Source organism: Numenius arquata, chromosome 3, assembly GCF_964106895.1.
Source record: "Numenius arquata chromosome 3, bNumArq3.hap1.1, whole genome shotgun sequence".
NCBI classification, from domain to species: domain Eukaryota; kingdom Metazoa; phylum Chordata; class Aves; order Charadriiformes; family Scolopacidae; genus Numenius; species Numenius arquata.
This window is the reverse complement of record NC_133578.1, coordinates 69,107,290-69,129,024: the sequence shown is the minus strand read 5'-3', so window position 1 is coordinate 69,129,024 and position 21,735 is coordinate 69,107,290. Positions and strand designations below refer to the sequence as shown.

The 21,735-nt window shown below is 41.2% G+C and overlaps 1 protein-coding gene across 1 annotated transcript in view; it reads right to left on the bottom strand.

The window, feature by feature from the left end:
- PHF20L1 (PHD finger protein 20 like 1) overlaps positions 1–15,964 on the bottom strand; it is a 52,931-nt gene extending 36,967 nt beyond the window's left edge. The window contains exons 1-6 of the mRNA XM_074145329.1: positions 15,804–15,964; positions 14,527–14,632; positions 5,789–5,960; positions 5,566–5,650; positions 4,703–4,791; positions 2,165–2,227 (exon numbers count right to left, since the gene is read on the bottom strand). Of these exons, the coding sequence (XP_074001430.1) occupies positions 2,165–2,227; positions 4,703–4,791; positions 5,566–5,650; positions 5,789–5,960; positions 14,527–14,609 (492 nt within the window). The 5' untranslated portion in view covers positions 14,610–14,632; positions 15,804–15,964. The remainder of the gene's footprint in view (positions 1–2,164; positions 2,228–4,702; positions 4,792–5,565; positions 5,651–5,788; positions 5,961–14,526; positions 14,633–15,803) is intronic.
- Positions 15,965–21,735: the final 5,771 nt, after the last annotated feature.

Here is a 21,735-nt window from a genome sequence, read left to right as displayed (position 1 = left end):
CTAAGATGAAGTGTTCTGTGTCCAAACTGTCAATGCAAGACGCATAGTCAGTCTAGCAGCAGCAGAGTTCGGAAGTGCTTTGGCAAGGCTTACACAACAGGCAACTACCAAGGCCATTTGGTGACGTGCCAGCCGCAAAGAGCGTGTCTAAGTGCCAGCTGCATAGTCAATCAAAAACACACATACCTCTTTTTTGGCCAGCCAAAAGGAGCACACACATTAGCTCCAGTCCATCCAGAGCCTTGCCCATCCAGCAGGACAAAAAAAGGATTGAGCTATTTGTGGTGGTGAGGAGTTAGGAGACCTGAGAGTAGAAGTCTTACACTGTACCCTGGCCAAGGGATGAAGAGGATCAGTAACATGGCTGGAGCTTGGATCTTATGATAAAAGTGGGAAACAAACGAAGCGCAGCCTGCATCAAAACAGCATTTTAGCTTTCAGACAAGCTAAGCACCCTAATATCGGAAGCTTTCAAAAAGATACCGAGCTTCAAGGACCACACAGAACTAAGTATCCTGTTCTAACAGTAGCTGTTCTGGTGCAACATGAAGGGGTTTTTTGTTTGCATCTTATTTCACTGTTTGGATACTTTAAGACATGACACTTACAAAGGGTAGCAGGACACATGTAACAATGAAGGAAACAAAGGTTAAACACTCAGAAGCCGGAGCAGAGAACGTTAATTACGGCAATAGTTATACTTTTTTTCTAAATTAACATGTAAATTCAAACTCAGTGAAGAGAACCTTGAGCAGGGAGGTGGTCAAGATTATCTCGAGAGGTCCCTTCCAACCACAACAATTTCGTGGTTCTGGACTGGCCAGAAACTCTGTGGGTCCATTGTTATCTTGGCTCTGGGACAGATATATAGGCACTGAAGTTATACAGGTAATTCCTGCTTTTTAACCTTGAACTCCCACAGGGCGATTGCTCAGCTGCACAGCTCCTGACGTGTGAGAACTATTTAGCATCTAAGATGCTAAGGTGATTATATTTCTTTTGAAAAGCACAGGAACTCCTCCTTTATAAAGATGCATTTGTGCCTTTTTCAGAATTGTTACAGAAATTTAACAAAAAAGTGGAAGCCTAAAGCACAATGAATTCTGAAATCTGTCTCAGGGTTGTTCTAAGGTATCTAGTCCACCAACCATGACAGCAGGACACTAGAGTTCATACATATCACAGAAACTAGTTGCAAACCTTTAAGAGCAGGACTTTTCCCCAGAGCATTCAGTATGTACAAAGCCAAGGGCCCAAATATGAACACATCACAAATTAATAAACTAAAAGTAAAATCCTCCTAAGAGAAGTTTTCTCTACTGATCCCTCGTGTCCTGACATTGTCGCTCTATGGGTTGTGGTTTTGTAACTCTGCACCATCCAGCCTCTTTTCCAACTTCCTACAGTATCTCACCCCAGTGAAAGTTATTCATTTATACATATAACTTTAAAAAAATAAAATGTGTTTCTCCTCCTTTTTTTTATTCTTACTAAAATTCAGTTTTCAAGTAAGCTGAGAAAATTGACAGGAGAGAAGTAATGGGACATGGTAGTTAGAAAACAAAACATTACTTTATCACTACTGAGGAAAACTGTCATTAGGCTAATTAGATTCACTAAATCAAAGCACAGGAAATTGCACTATCAAGAAATACATTAGCAGAAATTACCCAATAGCCTTACACATCAATTGGCTAAAACACTTACATTTAAAAATATTGCTTTGCATAACCTTAAACCTGCAACAGTGAGAAGGCAAAAACCAGAATAATTTCTAAAATCCAGCCCTTGTGCCAATAGCAGAATTCACACACACATCCTTCTCCCTTCACCTGCCTACAACCACCACCTTTTTGCTTCTCTACAAGTACTGAAGATTCAGCTGGTTTTCCTCTCCTGAGACATCACAACGCCCACACATTCATACATACACATACATAAAGCATCATCAATCTATTGACTGGCTGATTCCACAGCAAGCCCGGAAACCTTACCCTCACCTTTCGATTCTAAAAAGTCTGCCCCACCTACATCTGGGCTCATATTGTCTGTCACATCTTCTTTTTTCCTCTGTCCCCATTGCAAATCCATGCTTTTTCCTCAGCTTCCTCTTCCTGTGTGCCAAGTCCCCTCCCTCTCCTTCAAAACCCTCCTCAAAACTCACTTCTTTTGGTTCGATTTCCGTCACTAATCTCAGCTCCGGCGCTATCTGCTCCCTCTCGCGCGCCTAATTATATCGAAGATAAAACAAAAAACATGAAACAGAAAAAGTAAGTTATCCAAATACTTCATATGTGCTCTCACAAGGGCAGTCTCAATATCCCCATCTTTTTTTATTTTCTCTGTACTACATTACCCACATTTCTGTGTGATTTCAATTAATTTGCACTTATCTGCAGAGTAACCTAACTCTCATTGCATTGAACCACACAAATATTTTCCACCCTGTAAAAATTTTGCCTTTCAACCCTCACAGCTGAGTCTTATTAAAACCCACTTCTGCTGCAACTCAAAAATAGGTTGTTACAGTGTTTACAATCTCTTCCTTTAAGTCACACTAAGCTCAAATCAAAGAATTAACTAAACTAGTCTATAACTCTTTCTCCATGTAATTCAAATTCTGCTTAGCACACACCTTCCAAACAGATCTTACATTTGTTAAATTAGCTAATGCCCTAGAACTTGAAGTATCTTAAGATAACGGTCATCTCTTGAAATGTATTTTTTTTTCTTTGGAAATGGACAAAAACCAAGGCAGGTTTAAATTAAGCATGAAGTTTTGGATCTGCCAACTCCACTATTTTTCAAATCAAGTTATAATCTTAGCAGTTTTTTTTTAATATTTATATAATTTTTAGTAAATATCTTCCTATAAAATAAATAATGCAAAAAACCAAAAACATTCATTTGAGTTCTAGGCTTGTACAAAGCTCAGTTTCAGATAACTGATCTTCACACCAAATCTTAGATCACATTTTTATTCCTAAATACCACAAAAATATTTTGAAAAACAAACATTTGACCATAGCATAATGATGTAGACGTTTCAGAACAAAAAGTATCTTTGCCTTTGAAAGCTACAGAACTTCATGCCTAACTCTAATTTTGCAAAATGAAATGCTAAGACAAGTATCAATTAGCATTATAGGAAGCTTAATTGGTGGTGTTTTTGCTGCAAGGCAACTTAAAAATTCTAAAGCCATCTCAGAAAGTGTAAATTTGGTCGCCTTATTCTTCCTCAAGACTTCATTGAAGCCACCTACGTTCAGCCCCTGCGATGCATGAGACTGATATCATAACTCTCAGCTACTGAGAAAAATTAGAAATGCTAGATGAGCTGGACTGCCACCAAGCGTGTCTGGACATCTAAATGGTTGCTAAAAAATGGATTTACTATTTTATTTTTTTGAAGTTGAAAATGCTTTTGGCCTAAGAGTAGTAACTCCATATCAGACACAACATCGCTCCCTAGAAAAAGCACAGGACCAAGTAAGGAACTTTACGTTGTTACAGAAGGGCTATTTCAGTTCAGTCACAGCCACGTTACCCAAGTTTTCATTTTTATAAAGTAAAATGAAATATTCTAACTTCCTAACTTACTGTCATACTGAAAATATTGTTTGAAATATTATATTCTGGTTCAACAGAGTTATCGTAAGACTGCAGCAAGAAGCCAGCATTAGCATGACTATGGATCTCAGTTTAATCTCTTTAAGGAAACATAGTCTAGTAGTGCAGTGTTGCTTGCACAAAGTTCCAGTGTTGTTTGCATAGATGATCAATCCCAGTATACAGCTACCCGTAAGCTGGAGGCCAGGACATAGAAATGTTTTCAAGCCATTTTGCTTATCCACCTGCCCTTGTCACGATCTAGGTGGTTACAACGGTAATTAAGAAATGCCTGGATTTTGTTTGTCAAGTTAGAAAGAGTATTCTAAAGAAAACTGGGAGCAAATAAAAACAGTTTTTTCACATTTCTTGTCTCCCGGTCTTCAATCATTTCAGTGGAGTAATTTCTCATTAACTATGAGAATACAGTTACCATGCAAGATAAATGTAATGGTATTTCCACTGAAAGCATGTAACAGTTTTCAATGATGTTCTCTTTTGCAAATAAAGATATGCCTAGTGACTACATCATATCCTCTACTTCACAGCTTCCTTCAGTTTCTACTCAGCAGCTCTTCTTTTAACAGCAACTGGACATTATCAGAGATAAAGAAATACTTATCTTTCTGAATCCTCAAAAGTTCTGATACAGGGAAGAAAATCCCCACAGAGCAGTCAAGTTAACAAGAACATGTGGGCAAAAGCTACCGCAGTAGCAAACAAAAGAGATGGGGCTGGGAATAAATAAATAAATAGTAGCACAGCCTACTGACAAGCTAAAGCTTTTTTCTGAAAGGACACCAGAGGAAAAAGTCTCTGGATGCCCCTGATCTTGTAAACTCTGCAAGACAAAACTCTGGGAACAGATTAGTCAGCAATGGAGTCTTTGGCAGCTAGGCATTTTAGGTAGCGGCAAGACTACTTGTGCAGCACACTCTGGGGCATCATCCATAAAACTGGTGAAGCAAGGCAGTGCAGGACCTAAAATAAAGACTGTAATCTAAAACTAGTTGTACTAGATGACTTTTATTCAAGATATTAAAAAAAATAACCAATATAAAACCTAACAAAGAGATAGATGAAGTATTCTTACCTGCCCTTTTGCATCCTCTGGCATAGATTTGATATGCATCCTCTTAAGACATCGAATAACACCATCATAGAACTGTACTGTGAATGTTCCTAGAAGAGGATTGATGTAATCATTGTCAGTTGTTAACAAACAAACACACCTTGTTGCTATGAAAGCTTTAGCAAAATGTTTTGTAGGCTGTATGAACAAAGTAACCAGGTGCTACCTACAGTCAGGACCAAGAATTTTAATAAAAATAAATGACAGACTCAATGAAACCCTGCTTTTACACAGTTGCTCTTTGTCCACTTAGACAATTTCAAGCATGTTTAACCTACTGTGTCATTTTTGCTCATAATTCACTGGAAGAATTATGTAATATTTAAGTTGCCATGATATGGAACCCAATTCACAATCAAATCCTCATCTGCTTTAAACTACAGTAAAAACCTCAACTTCTACTTATGTCCATTAGAAATATCACTCCACTGTGAAGTACTGCATCTAAACAGCTTCTTTATTTACCTATTTCCATTGTTTTTCTTCAATAAGCAGAACTTTACAGAGACCTAGCATTTCTAAAACAATTAGAAAATTTAAATATATCATTAGCCCAAATCAACAATAGTACAAAATATTTGTTACAAAATATTCTTCTCATCCCTGAGGAAACATTAAGCATTTTGTCTTCCAGGAGAAATTCCAATTGTTTAATTTCACACAGATAAAAGACAAACCTCCTACCAAACTTCCTAAAATAGAAACATTTTCACTTAATACTGAGGCAATGAGGAAAACTTTATATGCATGTCAATTTTTTAAGCAGACTACAGCCACAGCATAGGAAAACAGTCCTTACCAACGGACCATACATGAATACGTACCCTCTTTATTAATAGCTTCAATCTTCGCAGGGTAATATCGACAGTCTGTCCAACGAGCTAGGACTTCTTCTCCAGGTTTAAAATCCTATTTAATACAAATTTAATCATTAATATTTTAATCATTCAGATTTTTTCCTAAAAAGAATTAAACATTACGAGCTAGGGAGATTCAATGCAGGAAAACAAGTAGAAGAGTCAAAGACAAAATAAATGTGCAACTTACAACAAATTCTTCGTCATCTTTCAGCCCTTCTTTCCTTAAAGCTGGTCGCTCCAAAGGTCGCAACCTATTGCTGTCCCAATAAATCCACTCATCATAGCGGTGACTCCAACGTTCAAAATGGACCAACATCTTCCCCTCTTCATAATCTATCTTCTCAATACGAGATGGATACCTTGAATGATAAACATAAATGGATAAATCCCAAAGCTTTTTTCACAGTTTTTGTTTTGGTTTTTTTTTTTTGCATCCAACACTGCTTACATGACCATTCAGAAAGTTATACTAACACCTTGTACTGAAAAATCTTCAAGTCTGAAAAAGATGAAAAACTAAATTCTATCCTGCTATCGATTTAGTAACAAGAGTTATCTATACACATCAATGATATGTCATCGGCTTCATCCTAGTCAGGTAACTACACTGAAATTTAAACCTCAAGCTCCCAGACCAAGACTGCCCGAAAGCAGCATTAGAAGTTTGTGCTTATTATTTTTTAAACCTTTCTTTATTATAAAATCCTGTAAGAGTTTTCATTTGCTTGGGGATGGGAAAGATATAAAATAGTTTTTGGAGTACATTCATACTTTTATTATATGAAATGCTCCAACTATACCATTGATTCCAGACAAATCCAAGCAACTAATCAAATCCAGAAGTCAACAGAACATTCTTACTTAATCTAAGCCACTTATTAATTCATAGACTAATTTCCATGATTTCACTGCCATTAAATTTGATTCACAGTAACTTTTTTATTGCAGTATCTCTCTGTAACTCCACATGCACTAAAATTAAGATGTCTTAATTAACATGTGGATTTTACTCTCAGCAAACATTATGTGTGCTCAGTAGAACTAATCAGGACTGAGCTGCAATGAGATAAAGTCTTAGGATCTAATTTTGGGTGCGGCACAGATGTAGATAAGGAACCATAAAGTTTGAAATTACATTTGTAGGGAAAAATAGCAAGTCTCTTTAACTTCAGAAATTATTATTCAGACAGTTTCACTCTTCCAGTTTCACCAAAGGATGCATTTCACAGAACTGCAGTAAGGGAACAAGGCACAAACTGGTTGTATCACACTATTTCCTTCACCAAAATTATTAGATCCCATTATATCCGCTACGAAATGCAGAGAAAATGGAATGATGCAGAATTCAGCTCCTTCTGCCCTTCATAAAAGTATTGAAACAGATTCAAAAGCACAAAGAATCTCCTAAAAAAAATATTAAATCATCAAATTTTCTCCAGAATATATACTAGAGATGGCATAAATTTAACAAAACGTATTGAAAGAACGATCACCGCAAAAGGACAGCTGTTTTTCACTTTCATTAAGAGGCAACGTGTTTTTCTAGCTACTGTGGAGCAGTAGTAAGAGAGCAGAGCTCAAGTAACCCATTTCCAGCCCTACTGCAAATTCCATCAACTAGAAATAACTAACATACAGGAACCCTGTCAACATTTTCCATTTTTAATATTTTCCTCTCCAAAATACTGCCAGTGCTGATAAAGAAGTCTTTAGCGCTATGTTCTGATTAAAATATAAAAGTTTTCAGGAAGTACAGGCTTTCCTTATTTCCTGGTGACTAGAACAGGGCATTAAAACAAAAGGTGTCGAACTCAATTTTCTCTTTCATTTCTCCAGTTCTGGTTCTTCAGTCGCAGTGATGCATCCAGCTTTACAACATCTAAATATTTCAGGAGTTCCTGAATGAGAAAAATTCTCTCCAATTTTCTAGGTTACTACTGCAATTACTTCAGCCACGTCTCACCCTCGGATGAGAAGGCACAGACAGTCCAACCTCTTGTTGCATTTGTTTCATCCGTACATTTCTGAAATGCAAAATGTTTCCATAACCATTCTTTAAGTTGCCAAGTTCTTCTCACTGAACTTTAAAAACCCAATGTCTTAGCCTCAAACTGCAGATTCTCATTTGCAACCCTACTAACTGAATCTTTTTCAAGATGGGGGAAGCCCATGGGACTTCCTTCAGAGGAGCAACAAGATCAACCTCCTTTCCCCTCTCAGGTAGACTGACAACAACAATCTAACAAGAACAGTGAAACTGATGATATATTCTATCAAAACAGAAAGGAAAACTCGTAGGTCTAAACCTGAATTCCATCACCCATATTTGTCCTGGTGTGACCAAACCACAACAGCATTCTGGTTCAACTCTGAACAAGGCTTCAAGAAAATAAGTCAGCCAAGAGATGGTTTCTCTAAGCCCTGCCTCTGGTGATGCTTTTTCTTTAATTTTACATGCTGCTACATTTAGGAATTTTATGACAAAATTTCTTACTAGTTTTTTTTATCTTCCCAAGTGTTCCACTTTCAGACTTCTTATAACTAGTCACCACGTGTCAGAATAAGCAGGAAGAGTAGCAAAGCAGAGGAAAAAGCAAAGTTACTTTTACTTCAGCAAATGTATGAGTAACAGTGTTCCAAACAGAGCAGCATCATTCCTGTGTTTTCATTTCACTACTGCAGCCTCAGTGCTTGTGCACAAGCTCTCATTTTGATTGCTACAAAGTGCATTTCCTGTCCTCTTGCTTTTCTGGTGTTTTTCCTTCCTTCCATCTCTTAAATGCTTTCTGTGTCCTTTCTTTCTCATTACAGTTGGAAATTTCAGATTAGTCACATGACAGCCAGATGCAAAACTATGGTTATTTTACAAAATTCAGGGACCATCAGGAAAAAGACAGAATTCCCCCTTTCCTACACACCTACAATACTCTGTTCCCATTATGGCACTACCCTACAGCAGTTCCCTTACTACATTTTTATTGCTATTATGGCTGGTGGCTTTCACTGGTCATCATCAGCAAAGTCACCATTCCACCCACTGTGTGTAGAAGACAACAGAAGGGATAAACTGGCAAAATGTAGTACACTGTCCTGGAAAGAGAAAACTGAGTAAGAGGGGGAAGTAAAATATAGAGAACAGTTTAGAGACAAATATATAAAAATGAAGATTTTTAAGGAAAATTCAGCAAGAATCAAGACATTAATATATATGGAAAGAAAAAAAAAAAGAAACAAGGGAGCAAAGCCAACATCAGTTAATACAAGATTTTCAAAATAGTAAGTTTCATTAGGGATCACTCAACAGAGGAAATGCAGCACCAGGTATTTAGTAGTTAATATCTCTTTGATAAACATAATTTCTGCTATCAAAGTCTTCTTAAAATGTCATTATCAGCTCTGAATCAAACGATACTGGTTTTGCACAGTTAAATCTTGTAATAATGATATCATCACATAATGGCTTTATTTCAATAAACTATTTCATCAATGTATCTTAAGACAGTGGTTGCAAGACAAAAAGAGCCAAAACCTGCACTCAATTCCAGTCCCCAGAGACAAAAGATTTAGCAAATCTCTGAACCACCCAAACTATATACGATTGGCTATTAGGCAGCCCAAAAATAACTTTGTATGAATTTAGCAACAAGCTATTACCCTCAATATCCACTAAATTTAGCCACACAATGTGCCACAAATATGTATAAACAGTAATATTTCACAATACTGATCCCACAGTGGAAATGAGCACAGCAGACTTATTGCAGGATTTACTATTGCAAATTTTACACTGCACAGAACCATTTCTCTGGTGTTATAGTTTTTGTCCTTTTACTAAAAATAATCAATTTCATAATTAGCAAAATTATACAAATATTTCAAAGCTAAGTATGCATTTCCTACTAATAAAAGACAAAATGGCAAGATAAATTTTTAAATCCACCTTTTTAAAGAGTTCTAGTAACAATGCATACAGGAAAGCTTTTACTACAGGTAAGAGTGATGTTTCTATTTATTCTGTAGAAAGAAAATGAATATGAAGATGGTCACATCTCTCACACATGAAAAATTTTACGCAGAAGTTCCTTCCATCGCAAAGCTACAAGTAGGCATTAGGAAGAAGTATTACAAAGGGAAATACAAATATCAGTCTTTAAAGTACTGGAAAGTAATGACATATAAGGCCTAACAACCTCACAGTCAGATTAATTCTGCCCATTTGCCCCCAGAAAGTACCTCACACTAAGACGTCAGAATCAATTTGCCATCCAAACAGATTTCCCAACATTTCTTCAGGACAAACCAGAAACTACACTCTAAAAAATTGCAGGAAAACCTTTACTTTTCACAGAACCAAAAAAAAAAAATTAACTAACAAAAAAAACCAAGTGACCACACTCCAGGTTCAATAATGCAAGTAGTTTTTTTCTTGCCATTTTTGTGGCAAGAAACAATAACCTGCAAGTTTTGGGGGTGTTTTCTTTAATAGCATGCTAGAAATAGTATTAAATAATCCCAAATAGAGTCTCATCCAAATAAATTTCAGGGGGTTTTGTTCTGGTTTTTTTAAAAGAGAGAACAGGAAAACTATTGCTAGCTGATGTTATCTGCCCAGTTTACATATTACATGCTCTCCATTCTCAGGTTCCAGCAATTCCAACATGTAAGAATTATGCAACATTTTTGTATGGCTGCGAAATTTAATATAGCTTACAAAATTTACACTATGAAGCACTAGTCAAACATTCATATACAAAACTATGCTCTAATGTTCATATAGGAAAAATTAATAGGAAACTTCCAGTTTCCACTTCTTGACAGTGTAAAAAAGAAAACCATTTTCTCCAATGCACTCAACACATATTAATGGCCACATGGACAGTATTTTTCATTTTTACATCGTCTTCCTTTTGACCCTTCAAAAGCGACCAAGGAAGTAGTGAATTGCCCTGTGAGGTGGGACAACAGTTATTTCAAACTGTGAAAAAGGATACAAAAACAGTAGTAAGTTTACCCAAGCTTGCACCTACGAAGTCTAGAAACAGACACATATTTCCGGCCTTCACAATAACAGTATAAAAAGTCTTTCCTTCTACCACATAGAGGATATAAAACCAAGTGTTCTCCATTCTGACTTCTCCACAAATAGTCTTGTGGTATCTGCAAACACCTATTTCTATCTCTCCATTTTTCGTTATATATTTTGCATTATGTCAGTATAAAACAGAGTATTCACAGTCCTTTCAAATACCTGACTGTCAAGTAACCCAGCCAACTGAAATCCAAAGCAAGGGCCATACAAAATAAGATTTCCCAAAGTCTTACAGGGAAAAAGCTTCCTCAGTACTGAAAAAAAAAAAAAAAAAAAAAAAAAAATCTATCCAGATAATCAAATGTACCAAGTCAAAGCAATGTTGTTTTGATAACTAACCTATTTTAGTGAGCTGTTTCCATTCCAGAACTGCAACAAGGGCCATGTACCTGTATGCTTCCTTCGTTGCCTAACTTATAGTTTATATCAAGCAGATTAATAAAGACTATGGTCTTAGAAAAATAACAAGGTTGTTTTTTTCAAAGCATTATCTGGCACTTACAGGACAACCAGCAGAGAGCTAGAGCCACAAAAGACACAAGAAAATCGGAAAAAAAAAAAAAAAAGCAGAGACGTATCTTTAAATACATCAGCTTTGCAGCCTGCGTCCTACTTGGAGGAGCTAACAGCTTAAGAACCGATCTCACACATGGGCATGTACTTGCAGATCGGTTCAATTTTACTGCTATTGCATTTGTTTTGTCAGCAAGAGGCATAGAGGGGTGTGTCCACATGTATCAGTTTTTGCATGATATTGTATCATAGTATGTATGTTGTATCACTGTATGATTTTGTATCATAAGATAATTCATGTTGGAAGGGTCCTCAGAAATCCTCTAGTCCAACCTCCCACTCAAAGACGGGTCAGGTATGGGATCACACTGTGTTTTCCAGGGTTTCGTCCAGCCCAGCCTTAAAAACTTCCAATGTTGGGGACTCCACGAACTCCGGGCAACCTGATCCACTACCTGACTGTCCCATGGGGAAAAAGATTCTCCTTGTACCTTGTAGCCCGAATCTCTCTTGTTCAACTTGTGCCTGTTGTCTCTTGTCCTTTAGTCACACACTATTGTGGAGAGCTTGGCTAAGTCTTCTTGACAATATCCCTGTAGGTACTGGAAGGCTGCTAGTGGGTCTCCTGAAGCCTTCTCCAAGCTAAACAAGCCCAGTTTCCTTGCCCTCTCTTCACAGGTTGTACACTCCAGGCCCCTGATCATCTCATATATATTTAAAAATTTTCTATTATCAGTCAATCCCATCTCATTCACTGTCTGGTGACAGATGATCACATTGATTTTGACTAAAGCTGCATTTCATAGTTAGCTTTAGTGCATCTAAATTTAACAAGTGGTACAAATTCATTATGGAAAATGACCTCCCCTGCAACAATATATTGTTTTTCACTTGATAAAGAAGAAACTGCAGTTACTGCCACAATAAAGCAAAACCAAACATGCTCATTGACAGCCTGTCATTGCTGATCAGTTTGACCAGGCCTTCTTCTACTCAGTAATCACAAATGCCAAATGACATCAGTGACCCAAACACTGTCTGCAAAAAACCTCCCTCATTTAGAAGCGAGTTTTTAAGCAAAAATAGTCAAAGTACACAATACCCTCTCCAAAGTTTCCAGAATTCAAAGAGAACATCGGATTCCATGAGATTAATTTCAGCAACTACTACACAGATGAAAATTTAAGACCCACAGAAGTGCCTCAGAAAGCAAAAACGTACAGCAGAAGTTCACTATATTTTTTCCCATCCTCTAGAAGCCTTTCTTGATTAACATTTTAACTAGTCACGAACACTGGATCTTTAAATGACAGCAGGCTTTCAGAAAAATGGGAGAAAAAAATAAAACCTTTTCAAAGGCTATTTTTCAGCAAGTGTTCTCAATTTGTTGCTTGTAGAAAAACTGAGCTAAGCAATACTACTGCTCTTCCATTTTGGTTTTGTTAAAAAATATAAAGAGATTTCATGTAAGTTCAGCAACTTTATTTTCTTTGAAACATGTTCTATTTCTGCATGCAGATGAGGGGAATGCATACAGCTTATATATAGAAAGAATTTAAAAAACATCCACCACCCCCTTATGTAACAGAAAGCTAAGAGGAAAAAAAGAAAAAGCCACACAGAGTATTATACCAGCCCATGTCACCCTAATAATAACACAACAGTAGGATTTCTCTAATAAACTCTTTGGTTATGTGCATACATATTATTTCAATTGAAAAAGAGTCCTGTTTTCAGAGTTGTTGTAACTGCAAAGTTTTAATATTAACTTTCTGCTCCTGAATATGGGACCACAGAAGTTTACATCCATATAAACTCGATTTGTTCTACCTGGTAGTCCAGACGATGAATCAATTCCTAGAAAGTTCAGAATAAACTCTATTCTGCCCCAAAATACCAAGCAACTCAGCTACAGAGCTTGCAACAGGGCTCATGCCTGACAAGTCCAAACCTAGACAAGTACTCCAGAACTGACAGGCGACTCTCCCCTGTGAAAAGGCTGGGCAGATCTGATACAAACTATACACTGGATACTCAGTAATTTGTTTGTTTTTTATACAATTAACAAAAGTTTTTATGTAAAAATAGCTTCAGCTTATCTAGTTACATTAACCAATTCTCTTTTGTCACAGGGGATGGTATAAAAAGTTCTATTCAAATTATTTTATTTTTATACCACTATTCAGACCATTTCATGATCTTGGCGTTCAGTTACAGAATCAGTATGTTGAAAACCCACTCTACAGCAACAGCTAAGAACAAGGACTGTTCTGTAAAACGTATTTTCCTTTAGGGACTGTTTATTAAAACACTTTTATTATAATTAAAATCAAAGCTCTGCAGATAAAGTTTAACCAAAGTTTTTATACCGACCATATAACTACAAGAGTAAACACGTAAATAATACACAGACTTTTATATCACACAACCTGGAGGTAGCAGGATCAGATGTTTACGTGAACATGTTTAGTTCTCCAGGAATGCAACAGGAAACAAGGTTGACAGGCCTCTACATTTCCTAGCCCTAACTAATCAGAGAGCAGCTAAGAAAAAACTTCTGGGTGGAAGCATCAACTTCCTGTGTCATCTACTTTAACAAGACCAGGGATTTTTCAAACTGAAAAAGCACGGACAGTGCACATCATGAAATTAGCCCCTTTGCATTAACAAAATTTTGACTAACAACTTCTTTCAAAAGAATAACTAATTTCACAATGCACATGCTGTGTAGCGTGGCCCTTGCGTCCACAAATTTCCATTTTATAGTCTTGACTCTTACTCGGGGTATGACTGGGTGGTGCAGAGTCAGTTTTAAGCACTACATTCCTCCAACCGTTTGATACAAATACAATTGTACTTACCTATTCCACGAATTCTGATTAAGGATGTTTTCTCTTTTTAAAAACAGTTTTGTGAACCTATGAAGTGTGATAACTGAATACAAAACAAATTCGCTCGCATGCCTTCAAACTCAACAAAAAAAGTCTTTAGTCACAGAAGTTTGCCACGTTAACACACCGGTCATCATGCACATGACACTGCATTCCACACTACTCTGGAAATGCTCTTTGCATACTGTGGCTGCATAAGCAACTAAAAGCAAACAAACAAATGCCCATAGAAAAATGTAATTTGATTTCTGAAGAGAGAATATTTTCCTAAAAGCTAATAGTTTTAACAGACTTACTATGTGGAAATTCGTGACGTTCACATGTGAAGCAGTCAATTAATAGCTACACTCAGTTTTATAATTAGACATCAAAACATACAATATACACAAAGTAATTTTGCTCTTAGCAAATATGGCACAATGTCTTCCATACCATTTTTGTAAGTAGTCCAGTGCCTCCAAACGAGCACCAATCTCAAATGTGATTCCAGGACGATTAGGAGGCTTTTTACTCATCTTGGTATTTTCTTTTTCACTACCTTTGGAAGAAAAAAATAAAATATATTAAAACACATAATGTTGTTTAAAACACGTCACTGACAGCAAATATATTCCAGAGGGCAGAAAAAGATGTGAAACTTCTATCCTGACTTTCCATTGACTGCTTAGTTTTCGTAAGTATAGCCAAGGCCCAAAGACAGCATTAAGAAAAATGAACATATTTTTATTCAGATTTCTTTCCCTAAAAAAAAGCCAAACAAAAAACCCACAACCAAAACCAGTCATCAACGTGAACTCAAAAAATAAAAAACAAATATCTGGTGTTCACGTCTAGAACTGTACTGCAATGTACTTCCTTGACATCCCTTTGGAGCATAATTTTGAGTTACCTAGAGTCAGTGTGTTCTCTCCTCTGCTGTGGAAAAGGTCAAACCCAAGAAAAACACACCTTATGGAGAGCAGAAATTTAGAGACAAACATGGCCTAAAGAACAGGTAAGATGAAATTAGCAAAACCAAAAATAAACAAACAAAAAAAAGCCATCTTCAGTCTTTCTATGCACTGTCGAGTCTCATTCATCACACTAAGTAACTTTCATTGACAAGTGCTTTTTAATTGTTTTCGGTAATTCAGTTACTATCAAAAAAATCACTTCTCTCTCCGACTTCTACCGCTATTACCGTGACTTTCTGATGCACCACCTTTACCACCCGGCAGCACGGCGGCGTTTCCCGCTGGGGCCGGGGGCTGCCTGCCCACCGAGGAACGCGGGTGCGGAGCCTCCTCGCTCCGGACGAGACCAGCGGCACTCGCACCCCAAATTTCTATGGGGGGCTCCCCTGCCAACGGCGGCAGCGCGATGCGGGACAGCTGCCCCGGAGGCGGCGGCCGACCTGAGGGAAGCCGGTGCCGCTCCCCGGGCGCGGAAGACACAAAGGGGTCCTCCCCGAGCCGGGCTCGGAGCGCGGGAGGGCCCCGACCGTCGGGGGCTTAGCGCTCCCGCAGGCCCTCAGGAGGAGGCGAGCGGTCGCGGCCCACCGGACCCCCGGGCCGCGGGCAGGACCCAGCGCGGGGAGGGCCGCGGGCGCCGCCCCGCCAGGCCCCGGGTGCCGTGAGGGAGACCCGCGCCGCGCCGGGCCTGCCCGGAGGGGGCGACGGCCCGGGGCCGCCCGCCTGCCCAACCGCCTGCGACCTCCCCGCGTTCCTTACCGCCGCCTCCTCCTCCTCTTCCTCCTCCTCCTTCTCCTCCTTCTCCTCCGACTCGCAAAGGCAGCAGCGGCGGCGGCGGGACCTGTGGCGGCCGCGGCTCGGCGCGGCGGGGGCTGTCCGGCGCGGCGGCCGCCCTCACAGCCCCATCCTCCCCGCGCCCCGCCGCCGCGTCACCACCCCGCGACGCGCCCGCGAGGCGCGGCCCGGCGCCGCCATTGCCACCGCCCCCGCCACGTGACTGCGGAGACGCCGCCGCGTGACGAGGGGTGGAGGGGGGGGAGGGAAAGGAGAGAGAGAGAGAGAGAGAGAGACAAAGAGAGGCAGCGGCGCGCATGCGCAGCGGCGGGCGGTGATTGACAGCGCCGGTGATTGATTGATTGATTGACAGCGCCGGTCGCCCCGCCCCGTGGGTGACGCTGCGTGGTGCTGGCGCAGCGTCACGGCTTTCCCTGCTGCCGTCATACTGCGCCTCAGCCATCAAAGCAGGGGAGAGGGAGAGAGGAGTGGGGGTGGCCACCGAGTAGGCCTCTGAGGTGGCCGTGGCCCGCGGCCGGGCAGGCACCAGTCAGCGGGTGCCGAGCAACGGCCTCCCCGCGGGCTGTGTTTACCTCACGCTTTCGCCACGGAACCAGCTGTGTCGCCAGCCACGGATTTTGTCGCTTTTGCTCTTCCCAGTCTCTCCCCGCCTCGCTGGGGGAGCGAGCGGCTGGGTGGGCGCTCGGCTGGTGGTGAGGCCTGCCCGCCGCCGTCCCTCTGGCACCCAGCGTGGGGTCTCAGACAGTGACAGAGTCGGTCGGGGTGTGCCAGGCTGGGTTTATAGCTATTACAGCTGCTACGTGCTGATTTATTTGCCCCCTTTCTAGCCGCACATTAAACTCCGGGGCTTCTTAATGGCTGCTTTCAGCTTCTGGTGTTTGCTGTGCTGCTTATCACTCTGTTTTGCTTTGCCTGGGAGACCTGTGATAAAAGCACAGGCCTGGAGCCAAGTCTGGCATTTGGCCCCTGCATTGCTGCCATCACAGTACTCCAGGAACCACCTCGTGGAGACCTTCCTCCTCTTCTTCTCCAGAATAGATATTTCCAACCTTCTTACAATGACAAGACCAGCATCGTGACATCCCCATGGATGTGTCAGTAAGATAACAGTCAAGTTTCCACCAGCTAACAGAAAAGAAATGCAAACTATCCTAGGAATAATGGGTTTCTGGAGACTACACATTCTGGATCACAGTCAGCTCATGAGTCCTCTCTGTCAAATGACCCGAAAGAAGAACTATTTCAAGTTGGGCCATAAACAGCAGCAGAACAGCCAGGAGATAGTTTGTGAGATAGTCCTTGGGCCCAGCCAGAGAGGACCAGCTGTGAGAAGTATGCTCTACACTGTAGTTGGGTAGCATGGCCAGCCTTGGAACCTCTGGCAGAAACCACCTGGAGAGACCCAAGGTGTTCTAGGATTCTGGAGCCGGGAGTATCAAGGGTCCGAGGTGCCTGTGCCGCACTAGATATTCATAGGAGGGGTCTATTCTACACCTTATACAACCGACACTACATGAAATAAGTGTGTAGCGTTGATCATGCAATGGGCTCAAATGGGAAATCCCAACTGCCTGTGAATCCTGGAAGAGATCACGGTTTGGCCAGGAGGCAGAGGCTTTGGAGCATCACCTGAGAAGGTGGCTGAGGCCCAAGAGTATAATAAGTTAGCAGAAAGTGAAAGACAATATGCCTCGTTTACCAGAGGATCCTGTTGTGTTGTGCTTCTGTGTGGAGCACGTCATGGACTGATTAGTGTTCTATGGAAGTGGGATGTCCCACAAGCTAAGAGAATGATGTCTGTGTGTATGTCAAAGGACCAAAGCATATTTCGTGCCTTGCAACATCAACTTTAGCAATAAAACCTGGGGCAGAGGAAGAAGAGTGATGGGGGTCTTTTGTCTTCCAAGGTGGCCGTTGGTGGGAGACTAGCTGGTCATGGGTCTGCTGGTGGGAGGTGGTGAGTGATGGTCTTTTCATTACTTAGGGGTTTTTTGGGTTGTGGTGTTTGATTCAGATTTTGGGGTTTTTGGTTTTTTTTTTTGCTTTCTTCCACTTGATAAACTGTCTTTATCTGGATCTTCAAACATTCTCACTTTTTTTCTTCCAGTTCTCTCCCCCATCCCACTGCAGGGGGAGTGAGCGAGTGGCTGTGTGGGTGTTCAGCTGCTGTCTGAGGTCAACCCATCCGCTTTGGTTAGTCCCTGCGAGGCTGCCTCCCACGTTCAGAGTCTTTATGAGGAGACTCTGCAGTGCGATATTTTAGATTTGCTACAGGATTTTTCACTCCTCTCTTGACTTTTCCTTGTTCCCATTTTCTGGATAGTGGTGGCAAGCAGGAGAGACTGAAGGAGGAAGGAGGCTTGAAGAAAAATAAAACAAAGTGCACTTTTTGTTGTCTCTTTAATAAAAAAAGTTGTTATTGCACTTATTTGAATTCTCCAGCTGTGAGTACACTCCATGTAGTTTTGATGCAGGCTTTTGTTTAGAGGGTTTGTTACAGGATGGTGAGAGCTGTTGTGTTGGCAATGAGGCCTCTCTGGTTGGCAATGAATGTGCAGCATCAGGATGCTGCTAGAGAATTGAAGGTGCTTCTGTCCAAGAAGAGGGAGATGGAGGAAAGACAGAAGAGGCAGCGAGGACAGGGCAGGGTATGTGTGGGCAGTTGGGTCATGCTCTGTTGACTGCCGGAGGCTGGCTGGGTTATGCTGTGATGTGAGGAGGGCTCGCAGCAGTGTGTGGCACCGTGAGCATCACCTCACTGCTGGGGCTGTCAGGAGAAGGAGGCAGAGCTGATGGCAGGCTGCAGAGGCACAGCAAGCCCCAGTTATTCAGTAATATGGGATAAAAGCTCATCTGCACACCCACAAAGGAGCACAGAGGGACAATAGCAGGAAGGGGGGCCCAAATAATACCTTGCCCTGCCAGCTCCCAGGAGCCATCAGCCCATCAAAGGCCCATTTCCTCAAGCTCAGTGGAACACAGGGGCACAGTGGCAGGTGGGAACCCAAATTGAGGACCTAGAGGAAGGGACTCCCCAACACAGGGTGCTATGTGTGACACCTACCACACTGCCTTCAGAACATCAGAAGTACGCTTGTGGTCCAGCAGTACAGAGCAATGTTTCGTTGCACTATTACCAGAACAGTTAGGAAATCAAGGAGCCCCAGCCAGTGTCCCCATTTCTTTGCTGCCATTTCGGGTATACCCACCCCTGCCCAGCTGTAGCCCTGAGGGCACCCACAGCCCTTACCGGCCCTGACTTGCTTACTGCGGTACCTCCCCCAACCTGCCCATGGCCCAGGATGCCGTTTCAGCTACTCTGTTCCACCATAAAGCCAGTGAGGAGCAACTTTGGCCAAGACTTTTCTTTTTTATTCTTTTACCACAAAAACGTCTCTGATACTTAGTCTCGTCTCCCAGAAACACAGGGCTTACATGGCCTCATTGCATGTCTGTCTTCCCTTTTCCCTTTCTCCATTTACTTCCAGAACTTTTGCCTTACTTCAAGCTTGACAGAGAGACAGAGGTCTCATCACATCATCCCAACGTGTTTTGTCAAAATACTCAACCAGGCAGGAAAGAGCGACTGCCTTGACCTCTCTGTGATAGAAAGACTCAGTGCTTTACCCTCCTTCAGACACCAGAACATCATTGCAAGGCAGAGATGCAGGAAAGGGGATTTCATTACTTCTGCTCCTCGCAAAATTTGGTGTTTAATCTTGTCACGAAGCATGTCTTTAGCATTGTGAGTATTATACAGACCACAAATTGGAAACCAAACTGGATAGGAGATTTTATCTTGCCAGTCAGTGACTCACAAAGACTTGGAGGGGGAATAGAGGATTTCATAATCAGCTGAGCATGAGCTCATGGTGTGCTGCTGATGCTGAAAAGACTAATGCAGCCTTTGCAAAGCACATGCATGTGGAAATACTGAGTAGGAGTAGAGAGGTGACATTATCTCTGCACTTGGCACAAGTACGTTGTTATTAAAATAACTTGCTGTTCAGAAAAGCCATCCAAAAACTGGAAGGGTTCAGGAAAGATCTGGGAGAATGATCAAACACCTGGGAAAAAAAAAGATATTATTGTGTGAGACCCAGACATCAGTTTTTTCATTTTATTTATTTTTTCTTGTGGGCGATCGGATTAGTCCATAAAAGAACTACTTTAAATGTCAGATATTGCAATCGCGAGGTGACAGTCAACAGAATAAAACTTCATCTTTGTTTTTGTCCTTTTTATAGTAGGAAGAGATACTTAAAGTGACTGCTGGTGCTTGTATTTAAATGATACCCGCATGGCCTCAGCCTAGCAAACATGCAGCAGCACCTCTGCCCTGCTCTATCCGTCTGTAGGTCACAGCCTGGCTCTGCTCTGTCATCTTCTGTCATTTTTCTGCCACTTCCTAGGTCATTTTGACACTGGCATCAGTTGTTAATGTCCTGCTCTTCAGTTTCTTTTCCTCTCATCCTAGAAACTTCCTCCCCTTTGGAAATTCCTCCTCCTTTTGTGAAGATTTCCAGTATCTCACCAAACACTTCTCTTTTCCTTTTAAAGCCCTAACATTTCCAGATGCTGGGAAATATCCTAAAGGGGCTGAGTTTTGGAGCATCTGGCCTTGTATAGGAAAAGAAAGTAGCTAACAGCCATTGCCATGGACACCAAACAAAATAGTAGCCCCATAGGTTTGGGACACTAACCCCAGTCTTTTCCAGTTTTAAAAGACACTGAAGCTGGACATTTTTCACTCAATTGCTCGCTGTTTCTTTGCAGAATGTCTTTAACTCATTAAGTGGCTTCTCCCAGAGAGCTGGCTGTTTGCTGACAGCTATTGCAACCACAGCACTGTATTTTATGGCACGCTGGAGAGGTGACATGAAGCTATAAACCAGAAGTTTATAAACCAGAAGCTAGTTCCCTACTAGCAAGGATGAAGTATAAGGTGAGGATGCTAAGGAGTGAGACCTGCTAAGGTCTGGTGAGTAATGAAATTTACATTTATAGAGATAGTTTCATATTAGTGAAAGAGTCCCAAATCCATGCGAAGAAGGAGAAGAATGAAAGAGAAGAAAGAAAGAGAAGAAAGAGCAAACACTGACTGTTGATGGAGATTAAAGGGATGGGGTGGGAGGCAGGTGCTCACCAGAGTGGTACCTCCTGATCCTCTGCATGGCTGAAAGGGAGCAGCTCCCCGGTCTGGATGAGGGCAGCTTTGCTGTGCCATGTTACAGCCTGATTAACCCCCTTTCTGTGTGTCCGTTGGATATTTCTGAGGGGCATAGTCAACATTTGCTCTATGAACATTGTTTTGCAATGAATGTTAGACCTCCTGAGATTTAATCGTGCTTTTGCCTCGGAAACAGTGCTGTGCAATGTGTTGCTTACTTCTGCCTTACATATTGCAGCCATATGCTTTGGATTGTGTTTTGGTTTTTAAGGGGGGGTCCATAGATTGGAACACAACAGTAAATATTTTACTGAGGATTTTTTTAAAGCCTTGATGAGAACAGTACTGAACAGAAAATGTGTTAATACCTGCTATGATTTTACACTTATTTCCTTGATTATTTCCCTGTGAGACATAAATTCAGCAGATACTTTACAGTAGGTCAGCAGAGCACTTGAGTTGCAGACATAGCCCAGTGGTAAGTTTTTCATGGTCTACCATTTTGAGAGCTGACTTCAGGGTGGGTAAGGGAAAGGGACAGAAGGAACATCCTGTCAAGACAATAACTGTGTTGGAGTCACCCTCTGAGCATGCAGCAGCAGGATGTTTATCGCGGTTGTAATGATATTGGGGAGTGCTGTAAGAGAAAGGAGAGACTGACAGGCAAATCACTTCAAGACATGCAGTCTAGTGAGGACTTGTGTTGTGGTCAGATCGCCAAGATGT